At 35.0% G+C, this 26,011-nt stretch overlaps 1 protein-coding gene across 8 annotated transcripts in view; it reads left to right on the forward strand.

The window, feature by feature from the left end:
* NOL4 (nucleolar protein 4) overlaps window positions 1-26,011 on the forward strand; it is a 410,591-nt gene that overhangs the window by 68,300 nt on the left and 316,280 nt on the right. For 6 of the 8 annotated variants that reach the window (XM_082699570.1, XM_082699569.1, XM_082699571.1 and 3 more), the window contains one exon: window positions 24,914-25,063. In XM_082699570.1, coding sequence (XP_082555696.1) covers window positions 24,914-25,063 — 150 coding nt within the window. Of the gene's footprint in view, window positions 1-24,913; window positions 25,064-26,011 lie in introns of those variants that run through there. The other 2 variants (XM_082699577.1, XM_082699578.1) reach the window with 1 other exon arrangement.

A 26,011-nucleotide genomic window follows, 5' to 3' on the forward strand; every position in this document is an offset into this window, starting at 1 on the left:
TATATTTTAGGGGTAAAAACTCCTTAGTATTGACACCTTAAGGATCTGACTTATCTATTAGGAAGTGCTAAATTATGCTTATAATTTTAGTATTTCCTTTCTAAAAATCATCTAATAATTTTCTTGAATTTAAAGTACTTCCTTTAAGTTCCCTTAATAAGAGTAGTAAATGCTTTTGGTTTTTGTTCCAAAATTCATTCTTGAATGGTATTTTACCTGAGTATACAGTCCTACATTAATATTCATTTACAGTTAAGGCATGAAACTATTCTATTGTCTTCTGGTTTTGTGATTACTGAGAACTTTGCAGTTGGACAAATAGCTGGTATTTAAAAATAATCTATTCTGTCTTTCTGGTTACTTGTTAAGGTGGTCAGTCTGTGGATATCAGCAGTTTAACAGAGATGTATTCCAGAGTGGATTTTTAAAAAAACAAAATTATCCTGTTTGGAATTCATCATATTTATTATTATTATTATTATTATTATTATTATTATTATTTTATTTTCAGCCATAACAGTGTTCTTTATTTTTACACCACACCCAGTGCTCCATGCAATCCGTGCCCTCTCTAATACCCACCACCTGGTTCCCCCAACCTCCCATCCCCTACCCCTTCATAACCCTCAGATTGTTTTTCAGAGTCCATAGTCTCTCATGGTTCACCTCCCCTTCCAACTTCATATGGTGAAACCATATGATAATTGACTCATCTAAATCTAAATAGCTTTATCTAAATAGCTCTATCAGTTTTTCTTCTTTGTTTTCTCAAAGGTGAGCCTCTTTTTTCTTTCTCAATAGAGATAAATGAAAATAAGACAAGTCACCTTGTCATCCCTGTTTTCAAATGGGCAGATATTTTCCTATTCCATTTTTTTTTTTCACTACATGTGTTCACCTTGTTTCGAGGTTCTTATTTATTTATTTGACACAGAGATCACAAGTAGGCAGAGAGGCAGGCAGAAAGAGAGGGAAGCAGGCTCCCTGGGGAGCAGAGAGCCCGATGTGGGGCTCTATTATTCCAGGACCCTGGGATCATGACCTGAGCTGAAAGGCTTAACCCACTGAGCCACCCAGGTGTCCCTAGGGTTTTGTTTTTATGTAAAGGTTTCTGTTTCAAGTCTTAATGGCCCATTGCTCACAGGACCCTAGAAAGTTGCCTTATTTTGAGAGCTGTGTATTTATTTTTATTTTTATTTTTATTCATTTTTAAAGTTTTTACTTTAATTCCAGGTAGTTACCATACAGTGTAATACTAGTTTCAGGTGTGCAAGATAGTAATTGAGCACTTCCGTACATCACCCACTGCTCATTGTAGCAAGTGCCCTCTTTAACCCCATCACCTATCTCACCCATCAGCACACCTGCCTCCCCTCTGGTAACCATCTGTTTGTTCTCTATAGTTAAGAGTCTGTGTTTTGTTTGTCTCTCTCTTTTTCTTTCTTTGATCATTTGTTTTGCTTCTTAAGATATACATATGGGTGAAATCATATGGTATTTGTCTTTCTCTGACTGGCTTATTTCTCTTCCCATTATACTCTCTAGTTCCATCCATGTCATTTCAAATGGTAAGATTTCATTCTTTTTTATGGTTAAATAATATTCCTTTGTATGTGAATTTCTGCCACATCTTTATCTATTCATCTATCTATGGATACTTGCACTGCTTCCATATCTTAGCTATTATAAATAATGAAGAAAACATAGTGCATGTTTCCTTTTGAATTAGTGTTTTCATCTTCTATAGTTAAATACCCAGTAGTGCAATTAGTGAATTGTAAGGTAGTGTCATCTTTAATTTTTTGAGGAACCTACATTCTGTTTTTCACAGTAGCTGCCCCAGTTTGCATTTTAAGAGCTGTGCATTTTTACACTGTGGTTCTATTAATCCTTTGTAATCCTTTGTAATTGTTTTATGGTGGAAAGTCTTTGTTTTTTAAAAAAAGATTAGTAGATGTGAATGATTTATAGCCTTGGCAAGTATTTGTTTTTCAATGTGAGTCTAAAATACAAAGAAGTATTTTTAGAAATACATACAATTAAAAGAGACATAAGAGATTTTTTAAATTCTAATTTTTTTGTGTGAACTTTCATTTTTTTTTTTTTTTAATTGGCCTAGGTTACCTTACAATAAAATGCCTTGAGCTGGTTTTTGGTCCACTTAAGTGATTTTCCATAGTGGTTATACAAGGAAACAAGGCTTTCACTCACTTTAACATTTTTTTTTTCTTTTAAATAAACTTTATTTTTAAGATGAATTTTAGGTTTGTGGCGCTATGGAGCAAAAGTACAGATTTTCTGTACATGCCCTGCCCTCACACATGTATAAGCCTCCCCCATGATCAAAATCCAACACCAGCTGGTGCATTTGTTACGACTGGTAAACCTACACTGACATACCATTATCATCCAAAGCCCATAATTTACATTAAGATTCACTCTTTGTGTACATTCTGTGGGTTTTGACAAATGTATAATGACACATATTACCATTACAATATTATGAAGAAGAGTTTTGCAGCTCTAAAAATTCTCTGTACTTCACCTATTCATCCCTCCTCCCTGCCTCCCACCCCTTCTCTCTCTCCCCCTTCTCACCCCTGGCAACTGATCTTCATGACAGCGACCGTCTCCATGATTTTGCCTTTTCTAGAATATTCATATGTCTGTAATCACACAGTGTGTGCCCTTTTCAGATTGTCTTATTTCTTCTAATAATATGCACTCAAGGTTCCTCCAGGTCTTTTCATGGCTTGATAGCTCATTCATTTGAACACTGGGTCTACCACAATTTATGATCCACTCACCTACTGAAGGATATCTTGGTTGCTTCCAAGGTTTGGCTATTTTGAATAAAGCTGCTATAAACTTCCGTGTGCAGGTTTTTGTGTAGACATAAGTTTTCACCTCCTCTGGATAAATACCAAGGATCACAACTGCTGGATCATATGGGAAGAGAATGTTTAGTTTTGTAAGGAACTGCCAAACTGTCTTCCTAAGAAACTGTACCACTTTGCATTCCTGCCAGCAGTGTGAGAGTTCCTGTTGTTCCACATCCTTGCTAGCATTTGGTGTTGTCAGCATCCTGAATTTCTGCCACTCTAATATGTGTGTAGCGGTATCTTCTTATTTTAATTTGCATTTTCCTAATTGCATATGATATGGAACATTTTTTCATATGCTTGCTTTCTTTCTGTACGTCTTCTTTGATGAGGCATCTGTTTGTAGCTTTTGCCCATTTTTTAATCAGTTTTTTCCTTTTCTTGTTGTTGAGCTTTTAGGGTTCTTTGTATATTTTGGATAATAATCTTTTATCAGCTAGGCCTTTTGCAGATATTTTCTTCCCATCTGTGACTTGTCTTCTTAATCTCTCGACAGTATTTCTCACAGGGAAGAAGTTTTTAATTTTAATGAAGTCCAGCTTCTCAATTATTTCTTTCATCCATAGTACCTTTGGTTTTATACCAAAAAAACCATCATCATGCCTAAGGTCATCTAGAGTTCTTCTTGTATTATCTTCTAAGAGTTTTTATAGTTTTGAGATTTACATTTAGGTCTATGATCTATTTTGAGTTAATTTCTGTGAAGAGGGTCTAGTATCTGTCTAAATTAATTTTTTTTTTTTTTTGCATTTGGATGTCTAGTTGCTCCAGCAGTATTTGTTGCAAAGATTGTCTTTTCTTTTTTTCCACTGAGATTTCTTTTCTTTTCTTTTCTTTTCTTTTCTTTTCTTTTCTTTTCTTTTCTTTTCTTTTCTTTCTTTCTTTCTTTCTTTCTTTCTTTCTTTCTTTCTTTCTTTCTTTCTTTTTTTTTTAAAGATTTACTTGACAGAGGGTGCACAAGCAGGGGGAGTGGGAGAGGGAGAAGCGGACTCCCCACTGAGCAGAGAGCCCAATGCGGGGCTCCATCCCAGGACCCTGGGATCATGACCTGAGCCGAAGGCAGATGCTTAACCAACTGAGCGACCCAGGTGCCCCACCACTGAGATTTCTAAGATTTTATTTATTTATTTGAGAGAGAGCATGTGTGCATGATCTGGGAGAGGGGCAGAGGCTGAGGGAGAGAGAATTTCAAGCAGACTCTGCACTGAATGTAGAGTCTGACCTGTGGCTTGATCTCATATCCCTGAGATCCTGACCTTGAGGTGGTACCAAGAGTTGGAGGCTCAGCCAACTGAGCCACCCACATACCCTGGCTGTCTTTTCTTCGTTGTATTGCCTTTGGATCTTTGTCAAAGATCAGTTGACTATATTTATGTGAGTCTGTTTCTATACTTCATCTTCTTTTTCACTGATCTATTTATCAATTCTTTAGCCATTGTGACACTGTCTTGATTACGTAGCTTCATATTAAGCCTTAAATTTGGATACTGTCTGTCCTTTGACTTTGTTCTTCATTAAATTGTGGTGGCTCTTCTGGGTGCATTTTACTCTTTTCCCCTTATTTCTTAGAGAGCCATCTCCAAGTTCCAACTTTTAATGAAAGAGACTTAGTCAGATATTTGAAGGATACACATTAGAATAAATTAACAACTAACCTTTGTTGAGTCAGCTTATTAAATTCCATACAAAGTTCAAGGAATCCTCACATCAAGCCAAACAGATCAATGCAATAATTATCTTCATGCTATAGATGAGGAAACCAAGTCTTGGAGAAAATGTATGGGGATTGCTCAAGAAACCATAGGTAGTAAATGGAATATAGTAGTTTGCCACAAAGAGGTATAATTTATCATTTTCTGATACCTATATCAGGCAGAGATTCTACAAACGTCCAGGTTGGAGAAACACGAATTATACTCCAATTGGATGATTCCTGATCAAGTATTAAATACCAAGGACTACTCTACATATGCAATTTCAAAATAATCATCACCAAGCATCTTCTCTTGATGAGTTCATTGTGCAAAGTAAGGATCTTACAGTGGAGAGATGATTTAAAATACAACATAGTAGCTATCTTCATAAGAGTGCCAAACTGGAATCTACCTAAATCCCCATCAACTGGAGATGGATTCATTATGGCTTAGCCATGCAATAGAATATTATTCAGTAATTTAAAAAAGGGACAACTGCAGACAAAAACATGAATAAATCTTTAATATTATGCTAAATGAAAGAAATGAGACACAAGTACACAAGTATACATGTGTAATCCCACTCATATAAACATTTGGTACTGGCAAATAGTAACCTCTAGTGTCTGAAATCATCAGGCATTTCTTTGAAGGGGTTGACAAAGAAGGAGTATGAAAAAACTATCTAGGGTGATGGAAATATTTGTTGTTGGATGCATTTGCCCAAACTGGCTGAACAGTATACTTAAGATCTGAGCATTTCACAGTATATAAATTATTAAAAAGAGTGAACAAAAGATAGCATATTAAATGCTAAAAACAGCAGTGAACAAAGGGATACAGAAGCCAGGGGAATAAGTGGGTAACTTAGCTTTGAGGAGTCAAGGAAATCTTCCTGGAAAGCAAGGGTTCTGAAGTGTGCATAGGACCTTGCCAGTTGAAGAAAGCCATTCGAAGGAGGAAGCAGAAAATGTTAATTTATTTATTTCTTAATTTATTCATTTTTCTGCTCAAAAATTATAGTCCAATTATTCTCTGCTTGGTACAAATTTGGGTCTTTGTAAAAAGGTAAGTGCAGACTTTGCCCACAGAAAGCTTAGGTTCTAATGGAGAAATCATGAGTCATGAATTTTACAAAATTTTCAGGAAAAGTTGAGAAGTTCAATATCCTAAGAATGTGTTGGAATGATGGGAAATAGGTGAGTAGTGTTAAGTCAATTGGGACCAAATGAAGAAATTTAAGTGCATAATAAATTAAGGAGTTTGAATTTTATCTTACAGGCATGAGAGTCAAGTAGAAATTTATAAATCGTAAGTTGATATAGAGTTTTTTAAAAAAGATATTTAAGCAATTTGAGGACAGATTGGAACAGGGAGAAATTAATGGAAAAATGATAAAAAGAATACTGTTTTTGCAGTTTATGCCAGGGTTGTCAGAAGCTCAGGACATGTGCCATATCAGATTTTTTGAGCCTGCAGTAGACAATACTGACCCATAAAATCACTCTTTCCCCCAAGCCAAAACAAGGCTTTGCATATTAGTAGCCACTAGCAACAATAGATTTGGCACATGTAATGAAACCTATTTGCAATTCCTGGTCTAGGCTCCCGAAGTCATTTCCTGGGCTAGTAGAGCAGGAGTCCAGTCCAGCAGTGGGGGAAGGAGTAGACTGGAGAGCTGAGGTAGAGTTATCTGATTACTGGATTAAGAGAATGATTCAGAATATTAGATTGTGAATCTAGGTAACAATAGCAGTAAGCAAAATCATCATCATCCTAATAGTATTAACGCAGGATATAAAATGTGTTTGGATTCTTGGGGAAGTGTGATACCAACGTTTTGACAAAACATCTCACTTACACATCTCACTAGCTAAATCTTCACATTGACATCTCAGTGGAACTCTTTTGTCACAGTTCTGACCAAGTTAGAAGGGAAGAATCTTTCTTTCTAGGCTCTAATTCCTTTCCTTGCAATTAGGTCAAAACATCTTACTTTCTGTCCATACGTACCTAACTCAGTTACTATTCTTGGAATTTTCCCCAAATGAATTCTTTCTCTTTTTTCTGAAATTATGACTCACAGGTTCGGCTGCTTCAACTTAAAAGCTTTAAATTAATTTTTTGTCATGTTAATATCTCTCTTTTTTAAAAAAAAAATATTTATTTTTAAAGATTTTATTTGACACAGAGATCACAAGTAGGCAGAGAGGCAGGCAGAGAGAGAGAGGAGGAAACAGGCTCCCTGCCAAGCAGAGAGCCCAATGTGGGACTTGATCCCAGGACCTTGAGATCATGACCTGAGCCAAAGGCAGAGGCTTAGCCCACTGAGCCACCCAGGTACCCCAACATTTTTTCTTGAAGTTACTTCTGTATTAGAGGCTACTGGCCATGAACACCATGTATCTTAGATCTATTTTTTTTTTTCTCAAGTTTGTAATGAGTATTAGTATCTCTAAAACTCATTTTTATTTGCTATGCTCTGGTTGTTAGTACTAAAGGAACCAAAGGGATTTACCAGTGTTAGGTAAAGATTACGCCTGCTAGTCAAGGGAAAATGTAAGAAGGAGCCGTTGCATTTCCCATTCGTGACCAAGTCCTGAATCATCCATGTTGATGACCAAAAAGGCACAAGTGATTCAGCTTTTAGATGAACTCTAAATTTATATGAACAAATTGATTTTCAAGGGGAGAAATTTAGTTTTTAATCTTTGTCTTGGTTACTGCATGAACCATTAATGATGATAGTGAAGTGAAATATTTAGAAGCAGGGAAACGTACAGCCTAAATAACACTGCTGGTACTGGTTCATCAGTATAGCAGAATCAAAAGTTATTTGCATGGCAAGGGCAAAAACAGTGTGTCAGGGAAGTGCTGAAAAGTCACTACTGTAAGACAGTATCTGACAAGGAAAGTTCATTTTGCCAGCATCTGAACATATGGCAAAGCAGTGTTTTTCCAGACTTCTGTGTGCTGGCAGGGATTGGCCTCCTAGTAACTTGGACTTTTGTTTGTGCCGAAGACAGGATGAATATTCTCCATAAATAATTGTAATTATCTTCTCATTGAAGAAACATAAACTTGGAATTCAATACTGTTTTCTTGAATAAATCATCAATTTTGGAAAGAAGTGGAATTACATTTTCTCTGTTTTTGCAAATGAATCGCTGGCCCCAAATTAATAAATTTTGTGTGGATTTGCCTGTCACAAAAACATATTTTTTGGGTGAAGTGCTTTGCGTTGAAATACTACATCTTTCTCTTTATGCTACTTTTACTTTGTGCTATTTCTTCTTCTCCCCCAAACATTATCTGTATGAAATTCTACAAGTTGCCTTTTTTTTCTTTTGAAAAATACAACCAGTAATGTAAACACTTTAGAAGATGTTAAAGAATGCTGCAGGTTAGGGGCACCTGGGAGGCTCAGTGGGTTAAAGCCTCTGTCTTTGGCTCAGGTCATGATCCCAGGATCCTGGAATCGAGCCCCACATCGGGCTCTCTGCTCGGCAGGGAGCCTGCTTCCTCCTGCCTCTCTGCCTACTTGTGATCGCTCTGTCAAATAAATAAATAAATTCTTAAAAAAAAAAAAAAAAGAATGTTGCAGGTTAAGAATTACAATTTGGTTTCCAAGCATATGATTTTACAGGAAATTAGAGTGCTTTTCTTCAATAATAACATAGGATTGAAGTTTTTTTTTTCCAGCTTAAGATTTCTTCCAAATTATTTACTTTACCAGATATTTGTTGTTTGTTTTTAAATTTATGTGGGAACTGAAGCACTTGAGGGCCAAACAGCAAGATCTTCCCTCAAAGGTGAAAAAGGGAGTTTAGAGAGCTGCAAATGGCCACTTTGAAAATTAGCACATTCTGCTTGAATGAAAGCGGAAATGTGTATTTTCATGTCTGTTTCCTATTCATAGGGGATACCTGCTTGCACTCTGGAGCCCTGGGTTTGTATCTTGGCACAACCTACCAATGGGAGAAAGTTACAATATCCAGGGCTGGTTTCCGCAGGTAAACTGGGAATAGTTACAGTGTCTGGATCTGGAAAAGAGTTGCTACGAGGGTGAAGGGCTGTTCTTGCGCACTTGCAGGGACTGCTTGAGCACAGAGAGAGCCTCATCGGTGGCACCAGCTCATTCCACGCCTGCCTCCTGCACCGACTTCAGCTTTGTAGCTTTTCCTTCATACTTCACCTACCCATGATTTTTCCCTTTCATTTTACTTTTTACTTTTCCCTCTTTTGGGGGCGGGGGTTTGGGAGTCTGTGTGTGGAGTCACGTTCATTTGAATTCTCATGTTGAAAAACCATTGAATGGTTTCCAACTGTGTGTTAAAAGAACGTGTTAACTAAGTCTGACACGGACGGCCACATTTGGCTACCCCATCATTCTGTATCATTCTTCACCGTAACTCACTCCTCTCCTGGTTCCTCTACCTTGGCTCAGTATCACTGGGGGAGAGCGAAAAACTCCCATGCCCTATTGCACCCCTGACCTATCCCATCACATTCTCTGGAGAAAGGACCTCAGTATTGGAAATTTGAAGTTCACTGGAAGATTTCAATGTGCAGCCAAGACTGAGAACCAGTTTTAAGGCATGTTGAAGTTACTGTGCTCTACTTATTACAAGCTCTTTGGCATACTCATCTAAACTCATGGTAGACTACAAGCTCCTTCAGGAAGGGAAACATAAGTTTTTCTTTGTAATTAGCCAAAGTAACCTATTACGGTATCTTGCACATAGTAGAGGTAATTTCTTAAGCTTTGCCATCACCTTATATTTCTTTATACTGTCTCACTCCTGGGCTTTCTGATTAAATTTCTCTTGCAGAATTATATTCCAAGGCATTGCCCTTAGGTAGTTACAGGAAGATAAACTGGGTTTGGGGTACATTTCCTTCTTCACAGACTGAATCTTCCTCTTCTTCCATCCCCCACTGCTGAATCTCAGCACAAAACAAAGGACTTGCCAATGCCAAGTGAGTTTATGGAGACAAGTGAATAGAGTAGGAGCAAGGGTACCTTTCAGTTTAGGGAGCGCATTGAAAGTATCAGCAAGATTTGATTATTTATAGGTGGGCTCTATAAATTCTTGAGTTTAGGACTCTTGAATATTGAACATTGGAAATTTATATTTATTTCACTATCCCTTTTTTATTATGTTATTTGTTGTTTATAAGTTGGCAGTCCTTCACACTGCTTTTAATTCTAGATATTTCACTGAAATTGCTATACATCAGCTAGTTTATCATGATAATTTTGCCAGTTATCTGTTTGATAACAACTATACTGAGGAAAGAAAGGTGATAACAGTTTTGACTCATTGACTCCTTGAGAGTAAATGTGTCCTATTGGCCTTAGTTTGACTTGTATAATATAATTCATTTAAAGATTATTTCAGAAGATGTTATATTTGATGTATCAAAATTTGACTTTCAAATTATTTTTAATTGAGTAGAAAATTCTCACAGATTATATGAATTTGCTTGAGTAACATTCTAGTGTCAATGTCTATCTGTAACTTACCTTAGCTTAGTAATGCTACAAGCAGATACAATCTCCTGGGGAGAATGGGAGTCAGGAAGGATTGCAAGAGAGAGATCTACCCCTCAATGGTTCCGTTTTCATCAGTTCTTATTTAGCTTCGTAATATAATTGGAAACGAGGAATTTCAGAAGAAGTTGAATTTGAAACTTAGGAATAGTGTATTTTATATAGGTCCTGTATGGCCAAGAAGAAAGATGTAAAACTTTATGATTGTCTTTTAACATAATGACATTTTGATTTCACTATAATAATGTTAGTATCTCTAAGCTTTGTTTCCCTCATTTATCAATTTCACATGTTTGCCTTCAATTTTTATGTGTGTATCATCTCACCAATGGGCAATTAGTAAGACAGCAGGAAGTGAAGTAAGGGTGGTTCATTTTTGAGCTTAATTATTATCTTCCATCAATATCATTTTAGTGTGTTAATATAATACACTGAGGGCATTAAATTAACCATTTTTTTTGAGCACAGACCTGTCATCCCATACTCAATTTACAAATTTGATTAGTTTTGCTATCATATTAGCTTTAATATGAAATTTTTCTAATAGTAGCTATGCTTTCTAGCACTCTGAAGTGTTATGTGAGGTCAGTTAGTCTTGTGAATTCCTGTTATCTAAGGCTTTTTATGTCAATGATTGACTACAGGAACAGGAACTACACTATAAAATATTCACTTAATTTATTAAATATGTCATTCACTCATCCTGAATGATATAAAAACAGTAGTATTCTAGGGCTTGTTTGTAGTAGCTTAAGAGAGCTCATTGTTAAATTTTCAGGAATTTTGTAAGCTGTTTGTGAAACAAGTATTATGAAAAATCAAATGATAGAGACTTATTAAGTTATTTAGTTAAGGGCTTGTAGATACTCAAAATGTATCACTGCCAAATTATTTTCTTATTATTCATATTCTTGAGATGGTTTTTCTGGTCTATAATATCAGTATGGTGAAAATAATCACGTACTGGTACACTGTTGTGCATCTCTTCCTAATTCTGGGCTCAGTGACCTCCCATTGTATCTTGCAGTATGCCTTGATGGGAGAACTTACACCACAAAAATCAGCAGATACCACAGATCAGACCTGGGTTTATTGTTTTGTTTATTGTTGTACTGCTGAAACTGAATGAAAGTTCAGTTTAATAAAAATATACAAAGGGGGCACCTGGGTGGCTCAGTGGGTTAAGCTGCTGCCTTCAGCTCAGGTCATGATCTCAGGGTCCTGGGATCGAGTCCCGCATCGGGCTCTCTGCTCAGCAGGGAGCCTGCTTCCTCCTCTCTCTCTCTGCCTACTTATGATCTCTCTCTGTCAAATAAATAAATAAAATCTTCAAAAAAATATATACAAGGGAGAAATAGAACAACAGTAAAATACATACCATATTAAATTACAAGAAAACTTGCTAGGAAAAAGTCTGCAATGAAATTCCATTTGACTTATGCTAGTTCAATTAAAATAAGAGGTTTGTTTGTGGAACAAGAATTCAACACAAGTCAATGAAAGCATTCTGTGAGAATTAGTTGTCTGGATGGAATTTACAATAAAAATATTACATATTTTGCTATTGTTCCTAAGTTGTATGCTACACAACTTTCTAATATTAAAATTTATAAACATCTTATGTCTTTTGGGGGAGACAATTGGTAAACATATACCAACACATCACTATAAGTCTTGCTGACTGAGCCCCTCCCATTTCTACTTCACGTTTATGGGTTTGTGGACTGTTAGAACTATATTGTATGAACCTCTTTTTTTGTGTGTGTGTGTTTTTTTTTTGCATATTTGAAATTAAAATCTCTGTTGTCACAAATGGTAATAGATGGTATTATGTTAAGTGAAATAAATCAGACTGAGGACAGATATCATATAATTTCACTCATGTGAAATCCATAAAATAAAACAAATGAATCTAAAAACAAAAAGCAGAATCAGACCTCTAAATATGGAGGACATACTGGTGGTTGACAAAAGAAAGGGGGTTAGAGAGATGGGAAAAATGGGTAAAGAGTAGGAGATACGCACTTCCAGTTATGGAATGAATAAATCACAGGAATAAAAGGTCCAGCACAGGGAATATTGTCAGGGATACTGTAATAGCATTGTCTGGTGACAGGTGGGAGCTACACTTGTGGTAAGCACAGTGTAATGTGGAGGAGTTGAATCACCATGTTGTCTACCTGAAACTAATATCATATTGTGTCAGCCATACTCAAAAAATGTTTGACCCTCAACTCTAGGGCCAACTAATCTTTGACAAAGCAGGAAAGAATGTCCAGTGGAGAAAAGACAGTCTCTTCAACAAATGGTGTTGGGAAAATTGGACAGCCACATGCCCAAGAATGAAATTAGACCATTTCCTCATACCACACACAAAAATAGACTAAAAAATAGATGAAGGACCTCAATGTGAGAAAGGAATCCATCAAAATCCTTGAGGAGAACACAGGCAGCAACCTCTTCGACCTCAGCTGCAGCAAATTCTTCCTAGAAACATCGCCAAAGGCAAGGGAAGCAAGGGCAAAAATGAACTACTGGGACTTCATCAAGATCAAAAGTTTCTGCCCAGCAAAGGAAACAGTCAACAAAACCAAAAGATAACTAACAGAATGGGAGAAGATATTTGCAAATGACATATTGTATAAAGGATTTGAATCCAAAATCTATAAAGAACTTATCAAATTCAACACCCAAAGAACAAATAATCCAATCAAGAAATGGGCAGAGGACATGAACAGACTTTTTTTTTTTGCAAAGAAGACATCCAGATGGCCAACAGACACATGAAAAAGTTTTCCACATCACTCAGCATCAGGGAAGTACAAATCAAATCAAAACCACAATGATTCTGGAACACTGAAAAGAAATTAAAAAGAACAACAATGCAATGAGATACCACCTCACACCAATCAGAATGGGTAAAATTAACAAGTCAGGAAATGACAGGTGCTGGCGAGGATGCAGAGAAAGGGGAACCCTCCTGCACTGTTGGTGGGAATGCAAGCTGGTGCAACCACTCTGGAAGACAGTTTGGAGGTTCCTCAAAAAGTGGAAAATAGAGCTACCCTATGACCCAGCAATAGCACTACTGGGTATTTACCCTAAAGATACAAACGTAGGGATCTGAAGAGGCACGTGCACCCGAATGTTTTTAGCAGCAATGTCCACAATAGCCAAACTATGGAAAGAACCTAGATGTCCATCAACAGATGAGTAAATAAAGAAGATGTGGTATATATATAAAATGGAATCCTATGAAGCCATCAAAAGAAATGAAATCTTGCCATTTGCAACCGCATGGATGGAACTAGAGGTTATTAGCTTAGCGAAATAAGTCAATCAGAAGAAGACAATTATCATGTGATATCCCTGATATGAGAAAGTTGAGAGGCAACTTGAGGGGTTTGGGGGGTAGGAAAAGAATAAATGAAACAAGATGTGACCAGGAGGGAGACAAACCATAAGAGACTCAATCTCACAAAAGAAACCGTGGGTTGCTGGGGGTAGGGGCATAGGGAGAGGGTGGTTGGGTTATGGACATTGGGGAAGGTATGTGCTATGGTGAGTGCTGTGAAGTGTGTAAACCTTGAGATTCACAAATCTGTACCCCTGGGGCTAATAATACATTATATGGTAATAAAAATAAAAAATTATTTAAAAAGTTTAAAAATTCAAAACATGCATATTTAAAAATATTAAAATAAAATGAAAAAGAAATTAAAATCCCAAACTATTGGAGACCACATATTTTAATGGCTTTTTAGAGGTATAACACACACCATGCAATTCATCCCATGTAAAGAGCACAATGTAATGTTTTAGTGTATATACAGGATTTAAAACCATCCCCATCATCTAAGTTTAGAACATTTTTGTCCCTTCTAAAAGCCACTTTGTGTCCATTAGCAGTCAATCACCATACAGCTGTCTCTCTAGTCCAAAGCATTCAGTGATGTACTTTACATCCATAAATTTGCCTTTTCTGGACATTTCAAATAAAAAGAAAGAGTCTGTGGCTTTTATGTGTTTGGCTTCTTTCACTTAGCTTTACGTATTGAAGTTTCATCTATGCAATAGCATGAATCAATACTTTATCCCTTTTTTATGACAGTATAATATTCCTTTGCATGTTATACCATTTTATTTGCATATTCAGCAGGGGCATTTTAATTGTTTTTACTTTTTTGGCTGTAATGATTATGTTGCTGTATTTTGTAAAATTTATTTTATGTAGTTGTATGTTTTAATTTCTCTTGAATATATACATACTTAGGGCTTATTAAGTCATCTGCTAAGTCTAAGTTGAAATTTCAAGTTACAGTCAAAATTTCCAAAGCCCTTGCGTAATTTTGTATTTCCACCAGTCATGCGTGAATGTTCTAAGTTCTCTATATTTTTGCCCATATTTATTTTTGGTTATAGCAATCCTAGTCAACGTGAAGTAGTATCTCATAGAAATTTAGATTTACATTTCCCTGATTACTAATGATGTTGATCATCTTTTCTTGTTCTTATCTGCCATTTGAAAATTTTCTTCAGAGAAATGTTTACTCAAAATATTTATAATTTCTTTGTTTTAAGTATACAGCATAATGATTACAATGTAGATATGCAATGGTTTTATGATTATAATGATTATGTGTAATGATATATATATGTTTATATGTATATAAATGATCATCACAATATGTCTAGTTAACATGCACAACCACAGTTACAAATCTTTTTTAGGTTTGTACTTAGACCTTCTAAGATCTTAGCAATTTCAAGTATGTAATACAGTATTTTTACCTACAGTAGCTATGCCATTTATTACCTCCCCAGGATTTATTTATTTTATAACTAGAAGTTCCTAGCTTCACACATTTGCCAACATTTGTCCATTTTATCCTCTCCCTACCTCTTGATTGGCAACCACCAATCTCTTTCTCTGTGAGTTTTTTCTTTTTATATGTATACTTGCTTTTTAAGATTCCACGTATAAGTGAAATCCTATCATATTTGTCTTTCTCTGTCTCATTTCTCTTAGCATAATGCCCTCAAGTTCATCCACACTGTTGCAAGTGGGAGGATTTTTGTGGCTGAATAATATTCCAGTATGTATATGTGTGTGTGTGGACATGTGCACATAATAACACAATTACATGGTAACACAAAATGTGGCAAATATACATATGACCACATTTTCTTTATCCATTCATTCATCAATAGATACTTAAGTTTCTCTTACGTTTTAGCTATTGTACATAAAGCCACAATGAAAATGGGGGTGCATGTATCTTTTCAAGTTACTGTTTTTATTTCCTTTGTATGAGTCCAGGAGTGAAATTGCTGGATCATAGGGTAGTTCTATTTTTAGTTTTTTCAGGAATATCAGTACTGTTTTTCATAGTTCTGCACCAGTTTATATCCACCCCCCAGCAGTATGCAAGGAAGTGTTCCCTTTTGTCCGTGTGCTTACCGATGCTTATAATTTCTTGTCCTTTTGATAATAGCCATTCTGACAGGTATGAAGTGATATCTCATTATGGTTTTGATTTGTATTTACCTGATGGTTAGTGATGTTGAGCACATTTTCATGGGGGTCTCCTTTGGGAAAATATAGATTCAGATCTTTTACCTATTTTTAATTGGATAATTTTTTTTTTTTTTTTTTTTAGCTATTGAGTTGAGTGTTTCTTTATATATTTTGGATATTAACCCCTTATTGGACATATGATTTTTAAATGTTTTCTCCCATTTCTGAGGATTCGTATTTCATTTTTTTTGATGGTATGATTTGTAGCATAAAATATTTTATTTTAATGTAGTTCAATTAATTTGTCTTTTGTTACTTTTGCTTTGGGTTTTATAACTGAGAGGGCCTTGCCTTACCGAAGGTTGAAAACATTTACTCATGTGTTCTTAAATTTTAAGTTTTAGCTACTACATTTAGATCTATAATGCATTTTGACGTAATTTATATGTATGGTGGGAGTTGAGTCTACTTCATTCTTTTGCATGTGGGTATCCAGTTGTCCCAGTACCATTTATTGAAAAGATTATTTTTTTCCCCACTGCATTGTCTTTCACTCATGTTGAAAATAAGTGTAAGGGTTTATTTCTGGAATCTCAGTTTGGTGCCATTGATCTATATATCTATTCTCATGCCCAGTACCATGATGCCTATTATGTAAAATTTATAGTAAGTTTTGAAATCAAGACATATGAGACCTCCAAATTTCTTCTTTTTAAAGATTATTTTGGCTGTTCTGAGCACCGTGCATTTATATATGAATTTTAACTGTCAATTTCTACAAAAAAGCTAGCTAGAATTTTTAAATAGGGATTACATTGATTCTGCAAATAAGTTTTTGGAATATTACCATCTTAACAATATTAATCCTCTGGTCTGTGAACATAGGGTATCTTTCCATTTATTTAGATCATTAAAAATGTTTTTTTAACAATGTTTTGTAGCCTTCATGTACAAGCCTTGTACTTCTTTTGTTAGCTTTATATCTAAATTCATACCTTGTATTCTAATTTATTATATATATGGGGGTGGGGAAGAAAGAGAGCTTGAACAGGGTAAGGAGAGGCAGAGGAAAAGGGAGAGAGAGACTCTTAAGCAGGATACATACCCAGCGTGAAGCCCCAAGTGGGGCTCGATTAGATGACCTTGAGATCATGACCTGAGATGAAATCAAGAGTCAGATACTTAGCTGACTGACCCACCAGGCGCCCTTGTATTATTGTAAATGAAATTAATTTTCTAAATTCATTTTTGAATTTTTTTGTTGCTAATGAAAAGAAACACAATTGTTTTTTGTTACTGATTTTGGGCCTTAACTTTGCTGACCTCACTTGTTAGTTCTAATAGCTGTTTGGAGTATTTTAATAGAATTTTCTACATATAAGATCATGTCTTCTACAGAGTTAGTTTTTCTTCCTCCTTTTCAATCTAGGTGTCTTTTCTCCCCCCCCCCCCCTTTTTTTTTTTTTTTAAAACCCTGACTCCCCTGGCTAGTACTTCCAGTAAACTGTTAAATAGAAGTGGCTAGAGGAGACATTCTTGTTTTGCTCCTGTCCTTAGGGGGAAAGCATTCAGTCTTCCATCATTAAATACTTATTAGTTATGAAGCTTTTGTAGATGCCCTTTATTACATTGATAACATTCTATTTCTAGTTCCCTAAGAATTAGTATGTTGGCTTTTGTCTAATGCTTTTTCTGCAACTATTGAGATGATTATATGCTTTTTGTCCATTATTCTTTAATATGCTGTATTACACAAATTAATTTTTATATTTTAAATCGACCTTGCATACCTGGGATTATCTTACTTGGTAATGGTACATAATAATTTGCATATATATATTATTAGATTTGTTTTGCTAGTATATTGTTGAAGTTTTTTACATCTATATTCATAAAATATATTGGTCCATAGTTTTCTTTCTTGTAATACATTTGGTTTTGGTATATGGGTAATTCTGGCTTTATAGAATGATTTGAAAAATGTGTCCTTTTTTTTTTTTTTTCCTGAAGAGTTAGTGATACATTGGCCTTCATTCTTGCATGTTGGTCCAGTGAAACCCTTTGAGCCCAGACTTTTCTTTGTAAGAATTTTTTTTTTTTTAAGATTTTATTTATTTACTTGAGAGAGAGATAGTAAGAGAGAGCATGAACGAGGAGAAGGTCAGAGAGAGAAGCAGACTCCCCATGGAGCTGGGAGTCCGATGCGGGACTCGATCCCGGGACTCCAGGATCATGACCTGAGCCGAAGGCAGTCGTCTAACCAACTGAGCCACCCAGGCGTCCCAAGAATTTTTTTTAAGTTACTAATTTTGTCTCTTTTACTTGTGGTAGACATATTCAAACTTTCCACTTTTTTTTTTCCAGTCAGTTTCAATAATTTGTATCTTTCTAGAAATTGTTCACTTTATATACTTTTCTAATTTATCATAGAGTTGTTTATACTATTTCTTATAACGCTTTTTTTTTTAAATAAGATCAGTAGTGATGTTCCTTCTTTCATTCCTGGTTTTAGTAATTTATGTCTTCTCTCTTTTGTTCTTCGTTGGTACAACTGAAGAAAAACTGACAAAACTGAAGTTTTGTCTTTTAAAAATATATTTTCAAAAATTGACTTTTGGTTTTGCTGATTTTGTCCATTGTTTTCTATTCTCCTGGTTTTAGTAATTTATGTCTTCTCTCTTTTGTTCTTCGTTGGTACAACTGAAGAAAAACTGACAAAACTGAAGTTTTGTCTTTTAAAAATATATTTTCAAAAATTGCCTTTTGGTTTTGCTGATTTTGTCCATTGTTTTCTATTCTCTCTTTAATTTATTTCTCCTCTTTAAAAATATTTCCCCCCTTCCACTTGGTTTTTGTTTACTTTTTTTCCTATTCATTTAAGGTAGAAAGATAGTTATCTTATTTTTTAAAAACACATTTGCAGTTATAAATTTTCTTGAAATACTGCTATTGACATTTTGTGCTTCTGTTTCTGTTCATCTCAAAGTATATTTTAATTTTCCTTTTGACTCCTCTGATACATTGGTTTTGAGAAGTGTGTAGTTTAATTTCTTTATCTTTGTGATTTCCTATTTTTCTTTTGTCATTGATTTGTAATTTAATTCCATTTTGATCAGAAAACATATAAAACATATTTCAATCCTTTACATTTTATTGAGAACTCTTTTATACTGAGATATGGTCTATCATGGAGAATGTTCTGTTTCTGTTGTGTGGGATGTCCTATGTACGTCTATTAGGTTTATTTTTTATAGTGTTGTTCAGTCTTCTTTTTCTTGATCATATTCTCCCTTGTTATCCTATTTTTGAAAATAGAGTTTTGAAATCTCTATTATTGCTGATCTCTCCTGTTAATTTTGTCAGTATTTGCTTTAAACAATATGTGTGTGTGCACATGTTACTTGGAATTCTGGTTTTTGGTGCATACATAATTATTATATCTTGCTGGAAAATTAACCTTTTTATTATTATTAAATTTTCTTTGTTCTTAGTAACATTTGTTGTTGGTTTGTTTAAACTCTGTTCTCTAATACTAATATAGCTATTCCAGTTCATTTTGTTGTTGTTGTTCTTAATTGCATAATGTAGCTTTTCACCTTCATCCGATCTGCATCTTTTTAAAGATTTTTAAAATTAATTAATTAATTAATTAAAGAGTGTGTGAGCCAAGGGGGGTGTGTGGAGGGGAGAGACAGAGGGATAGGGAGAGAGGAAATCTCAAGCAGACTCATCTCCCATCTCACAACCCTGAGATCATGACCTGAGCCAAACTCAAGAGGTGAACCATGAGAGACTATGGACTCTGAAAAACAATCTGAGGGGTTTGAAGTGGCAGGGGGTGGGAGGTTGGGGTACCAGGTGGTGGGTATTATAGAGGGCACGGATTGCATGGAGCACGGGGTGTGGTGAAAAAATAATGAATACTCTTATGCTGAAAATAAATTAAAAAAAAAAAAAGAGTTAGATACTTAACTGACTGAGCCACCCTAGCACCCCCTATCTGCATTTTTGAACCACGATTGTGGCTCCTCTAGATAATTTACAGTAGGATGTCATTTTTAACCAATTCTCTTTGTTTGGATTCCTTAGTCCATTTGTGTTTAGTGTTATTGATGTGATTGGATTTATATTGGTGATTTTGCTTTATTATCTATATATGTCATGTCTTTTTTCCTTTAATTTTCCTTTATTGGCTTTTTTTCTATTAATCGCATATTTTCCCTTGTAAAATCTTAACTCCTTTAATGATTTAAAATTATATACTTTTAAATTTGGGGGATTACTTTAGGAATTACAATGTATGTTTTAACTTACCAAAATCTACTTCAGATATATACTGATTTAGTTATAATCCAATATAAAACTTTACTTTTAAAGAGCTCAGTTTTCTCACTTTTTAATTCTATGATTTATACATGTAATATCCAGATAGGTCAATCATCTAACAATATTATAGTGTGATAATTACTTATATAATATTATGTCTTTCAAAGAGCTAAGAGAAGAAAATAGGAAAGCATATATTTATAGAGTTTTTAATGTTAACCTCTTATTTGGTTCTCTCTCTTTCTACCTGTGGATTTGAGTTATCATTCTGTTATTTCATTACTCCAAACTCCAGTATAGCTTTGTTACTGCCTCTTTTGTGCTGTCATTGGCAATTATATTACATTTATGTATGTTATTATACCAGTAATAGTTATTTACATATTATTTTAGTCAGTTGCCTTTTAAATCAGTCAGTTCCCAAAGAAACAGTATTCAAGGTGGACATTTAAATAATCTTCAATCTTTCTCGTTCTCTAGTATTATAATTACGTATCTTGCTATGTTTCTTTGGAAATGTAGATTATTACAGCACCCACTGTGGGTTAAAAAGGATTTTGTGGAATCCTTGGTAAAATAACTGCCAGTTATATCTGTGTGGGATATGTTCAAGTATATTCTTAGGATAAATAGGATTTTCTTTCTTTTGAAAAAACTCTGTTACTCAGCTTTAGTAATCACTGTGAGTCTTTGGGAAGGTTACATAACTTCTGAGTATTAGTGTTCTCACCTCAAAAGATGATGGTGGAGATTTAAAGAAAACATTTGAAAATCCCTTAAAGTGTTGCTTGGCAAAAATGAGAAACCCATGTTTGAGATGGTTAAATTAATCTTATATCAGTAATAGTAACAGGATATAACTTCTACCATGTATATTTTCCCTTATGGCAGTGTACCTGTTATATGTTCATTTTCTGCCTTCATGATATGGCTCTGGCCCACCTCTTGCAATGCATAGTCTACTATTTTTTGTAACTGAGGAAGGTTCTTTGATTAATAAAGAAAACAGTAAATAAAAATGACTCAATTATTATCTTTAAAAAAACAAGCAAATAATTATATTGTATTTGGCTTGCTTTTCTTTACTTTTTTGGTTGTTTATTTATTTATCCTTACCTGCCTTTACTGAAGTTCTTAGTATTTGCGTTTGGATTTGGATTACTACTTGATGTCACTTGCCACTTACTTTTATCCTGGAAAACTTCTTTTTACCCTTTATTATAAAGCATTTCTACAAGCATGGAATTGTTATTGGGGTTTCCTCAAAGGTTGATAAGTTATTTATCTCTTGTTGCTTTTGAGATTTTGTCTTTGGCATTCAACAATTCCACTATAACGTGTCTGTTTGTGAATGCCTTTGTTTTTTGGTACCAGAAGTATGTTTTTTAAAGTTTTGTTTTGTTTTCTTCTCTTTTTTTGAGAGAGAGAGAGAGAGAGAGAGAGAGAGAGGCATGAGCAGAAGGGGAGAGGCAGGGGGAGAGGGAGGAGAAGCAGACTCCTGCTGAGCAGGGAGCTCCAAGCGGGCCCATCTCAGAACCCTGAGATCATGACCTGAGTCAAAGGTAGAGGCTTAACCCACTGAGCCACCTGGGTGCCCCCATGGTATTTGAAGTTATGTCAAGCTCCAAGCTCATTGAATATATTTCTCCCATGTCTGAAGGGCTTCATTACTCCTTATTATCTTACCACAAATACTTAGCTCACTTACATTGAAGGCCCAACCCCTGAAGGCACTTTGGAGTTTCAATAAGAGTGTGGATGTGAATTGAGCTTAATTACAATTGCAAGTAAGCAATTCTATAGGACAGAAGGATAATAGATGAGTTCCCTTCCCCAATGTATGTGATTTCAATATTATCTTGATTAACTCTGAATTTATGATTTCTTGAAAGTATATTGACTGTTAACCACCTGTAGTGAAGCACTTCCAATGTATGTTCTTATCGCACAATTTGTACCTTCTTTACATAATTCATTACTACATGTAGTTAAATAATGCCCATCTAATAATGGATTTCAAGTTCTGGGGTGTCTGGGTGGCTTAGTTGTTTAAGAGTCTGACTCTTGATTTCAGCTCGGATCGTGATCTGGATTGTGAGATTGAGCAGTGGTTTGGGCTTTGCTCTGGGTGAGGAGCCTAAGATTCTCGATCTCTCAAATCCTCCTCTCCTTCCTCAAACCCCAGCCCACTGTGTGCACCTCTCTCTCCCTCCAAGGGGAAAGAAAAAAAAAAAAAAGATTTCAAGTCCTAATCCCTGGAATTTGTAAATGTTACTTTGTTTAGAAACAGTCTTTGTAGATCTAATTAAGTTAAGGATATTGAGTGAAGAGATTAGTTTAGATTATCTGGTTGGGGTTTAAATGCTTTCAGAAAAGATGTGTCGAGAGAGAGAGAGAGAGAGAGAGAGAGCGCACGTGCATAGGTGTGAGACAGACAGACAGACACACATACAGAGGAGATACACCAAAAGAGGAGAAGGCAGCAGCAGATGGCCTCAAGCTATGCAGTGCTAGCAACCTCCAGAACTGGAAGAGGCGAAGAATGGATTCTCCCTTAGAGCTTCCAGGAGTGGGGCTCTGCCCACATCTCTGAATTTCAGCTTCTGGCTTCCAGGGCTATAAGGGAATACATTTCTCTTGTCTTCTCTTTCTCTTGTCATTGAATTCTCTATTTTATTTATCTGGGAATGTCTTTACCTCACCTTAATTTTGGAAAAGTTGTTTTTCTGGATATAAAATTCTTTTTTAGCAGTTTTTGTTGTTGTTATTGTTTTGGTTTTGGTTTATTTTTCTTTCTTTCTTTCTTTTCTTTTTTTTTAGGTTCAACACTTTGAATATATTATCCTATTTTTTTTCTTTTGAGAAGTCAGCTGACCTTGGTAACTTGAGCACCTCAGCTACTAGGGCTTGGCTGTGCTTGGTCTTTCTGGTATACTTGTTGAAGGAATGAATAAATGGGCTGTGATTCCCCCATCACTCATAGTTTATTAACTGTAGGACATTACTATATTTCTGGTTGCCCAGCAAAGGAACTGAGAAGGAACTGTAAAAGTTTTATGAATAGGAAAAAAGAAGCCACAATTTTGTGGGTGGTTTTTGCCTGTGGGTCGAGTTAGAATTTGGATTTCTAGGCTAGAAACAGTGGGTACTCTCTGAGGAGTAGGGGGTAGCCGGGGTGATGGAGGGGTGGGCATCTGAAATGGTGTTTAATTACTGTACAATAAGCTACAACAGTTTTTCGGGCTAGTCATAGCCATGCTTGATGCAGCTTCTCCGTGGTTTCCCTCCATATTGGTCTTGCATCACAAGGCAATAAGGGATTATCCATGGGGCCCAGTATAGAAGTGATGCTGCAAGATGTTAAAGGAGAGATGTGAGAAAGGTCTAAAACCCAATGACGAAACACATGCATCATAGGTAATTGAGAGGAAGTGCTTCAGATTTAACAGAGATAAGATACCATATGGTTTGACCTTACGGGCAACTTATAAATATTTGACTATATATATTTATCTAAATATATATGTAGTTATTTAAATATAGATATACATATATACGTATATATGGCTATTTGAATATATAGCCTCAGACATTGCTGCTTCTGAGTCCTATTCTACATCAGAAAAACAAAAACAAAACAAAACAAAACAAGTCAAACTAAGAAAAAGGACCAAGTGACTTGTTTTGAGTTTTGCAGTGAGCATCAGTCTGCTGGAACTACTGTTCAAAGAGGCTTTTGCCATTTGACTCATTGACTGCATAATGATTTTGCTCAGATTAATCACCCTCTTACGCGGTCTGCCAACATTGATGGCTATGTCACGTTACTTCAGCTTGTGCTTCAGGGTCCAAATAAGAACACTGTGTCTGTGTATGCACGTGCGTGCAGGTCTGTGTTTGCAAACAGGAAACCCATTCCTGAAAGAGTAAATTTCTTTTTCATCCGATTTCCAATTTCCTATTCTTTTCTTATACATTTCTTATTTTCTGTCATCTACGGGAGTGTTTGTCTCTTTGCTACACTTCCCCTCAGCCCGCCGTGGCTTAGACCTAGTGTGTATTGCCACCCATATCAAATTCTATTTCTTCCAAGAAGCTACTTCAGCCAGAGGTGATATCTTTATTCTTTGAACGCCTGTAGTATGTTACTTGTATGCTTACATTTTTATCATGATGGTCAGAATGACAAGAGTCAAGTGTTCACTATATGCCTGCCGTTGGGTCCCATCCTTTACCTAAGTTACCGCATTTAATTCTTACAATTCTGTGAAGTGAGCTCTACTATCTCTGCCAATTGAGAAAACTGAAATTTGAGAAGACTGAAATTTAGGGAAGTTTAAATGACTTGCACAAGACATAGAATTTCTGAGTGGAGAATCCTAAGTTCACACCTAGATAATTTCTATAGCTTTCATTTTCAACCTTGAACAATTATCGTCTCTTAGTCCAACCTGATAGCATAGTAGATGTATTTTCTTTCCCAGATTATATGATGTTTAAGGAAAACATCCTATATTATTTCTTTTCTTTCTCTAATAATGGCTTCCAGTACCTAGCAACTCAATAAATACTGATTGGATGAATCAATAAATATCTAGAATGAAATTATTGTAATAAAAATTACTGAGCCTTAAAATATATTTTGGAATAATTTGAGGAAGTTATACTGATGGCTACAAATGAGTCATTATAAAACTTAAAAAAAAAAGAGGTTATTTATGGGTAAGCATGATCATTATGCCAAATATCTTTTTTCATCTTTCTTAAAGTTCTGTATGCAAACAGTGTATGAAATAATGCAATACAATATTCACTCACAGTTTTTGTAATTTTCCTAGCTGGATGATTTGGTTTGGTTCAGTTTATCAAAATGTTTTCGTTTTATTTTCACTTTATGTGTTAACTTTCTGTCCTTTTTTTTTTTTTATTTTGTTTCCAGGATGGTGTAGGGGTGGATGAGAAGCTATCTTTGCGGCGGGTAGCTGTGGTTGAAGATTTCTTTGACATTATCTATTCGATGCATGTGGAAACAGGGCCAAATGGAGAACAAATTCGGAAACATGCTGGACAAAAGAGAACTTACAAAGCAGTAAGTTAAAAAAACAAAAAAACAAGAAGCAAAAGGCATGCATTTTGAAATTTGGTATTATGTATGTTGATGTTGGGTTAAATATTTATAAATATTCTATCTTCAGTATAAATTAGACTATATCATGGTTACACCCAACATTTAAACTATTATGATTAACTGATTCTGTTTTGGTCAAATATTCGTGAAGTCTATTGCATATAATTGAAATCTGTCTCTTGCACTCTCATTTTGTTTTCTTTAAATATACATAAAATGTGGTAGTCCCAGTCAAATGGCCACAAATGGGAAGATATATTTGTGTTATACATTCAATATGTATTCAAATCATGATATATGGATTATGGACTGGGATATATGAGCTTTCATACTACCACTTTAATCTTAACCTTTCTTCCCCTTCAAATCATATCAGTATGATCAGGTATTTCCTATTTAATCTTATATTCCCGTGAATAAGGAAATTTGATGTTTTTTTCTTGTGTCACCTTGTATTATATACATTTATCCTAAAGAGTATGCATTTCTTAATTTTCCAGAATAGAGAATTAAAATATATGTGTTGTTTTCATAGATCCAATGCCCTTGAACAGTTTAAAATGAAAATATACAATGTTTTTATCATAAATTATATGGAAAACATTTAATTAACTGTTAAATATTGAAATATATATATATTCTCAAAATGGAGTTATATATTATTTCTAAAGTTTCTAATTATATTTACAGTTTGACCTAGACAGTTTAATCTAGCTTTTATTTAATCAAACATTTTATGAAATCATCTTATAGATCTTTCATCCTTTCTAGGAAAATTGAACAGTAAATTATTCTTTTCCAATATGAGCAAAGTATACATCAGAAGTGTTTTATCAGCAACCAGAATAATATCCTTTTTTAGAATTCTTATTGAACTTTGCTTTTGGCTACCTTTTTATTGACTGTTTT

This window comes from Mustela nivalis (genome assembly GCF_964662115.1).
Source record: "Mustela nivalis genome assembly, chromosome: 14".
Classification (NCBI taxonomy): Eukaryota; Metazoa; Chordata; class Mammalia; order Carnivora; family Mustelidae; genus Mustela; species Mustela nivalis.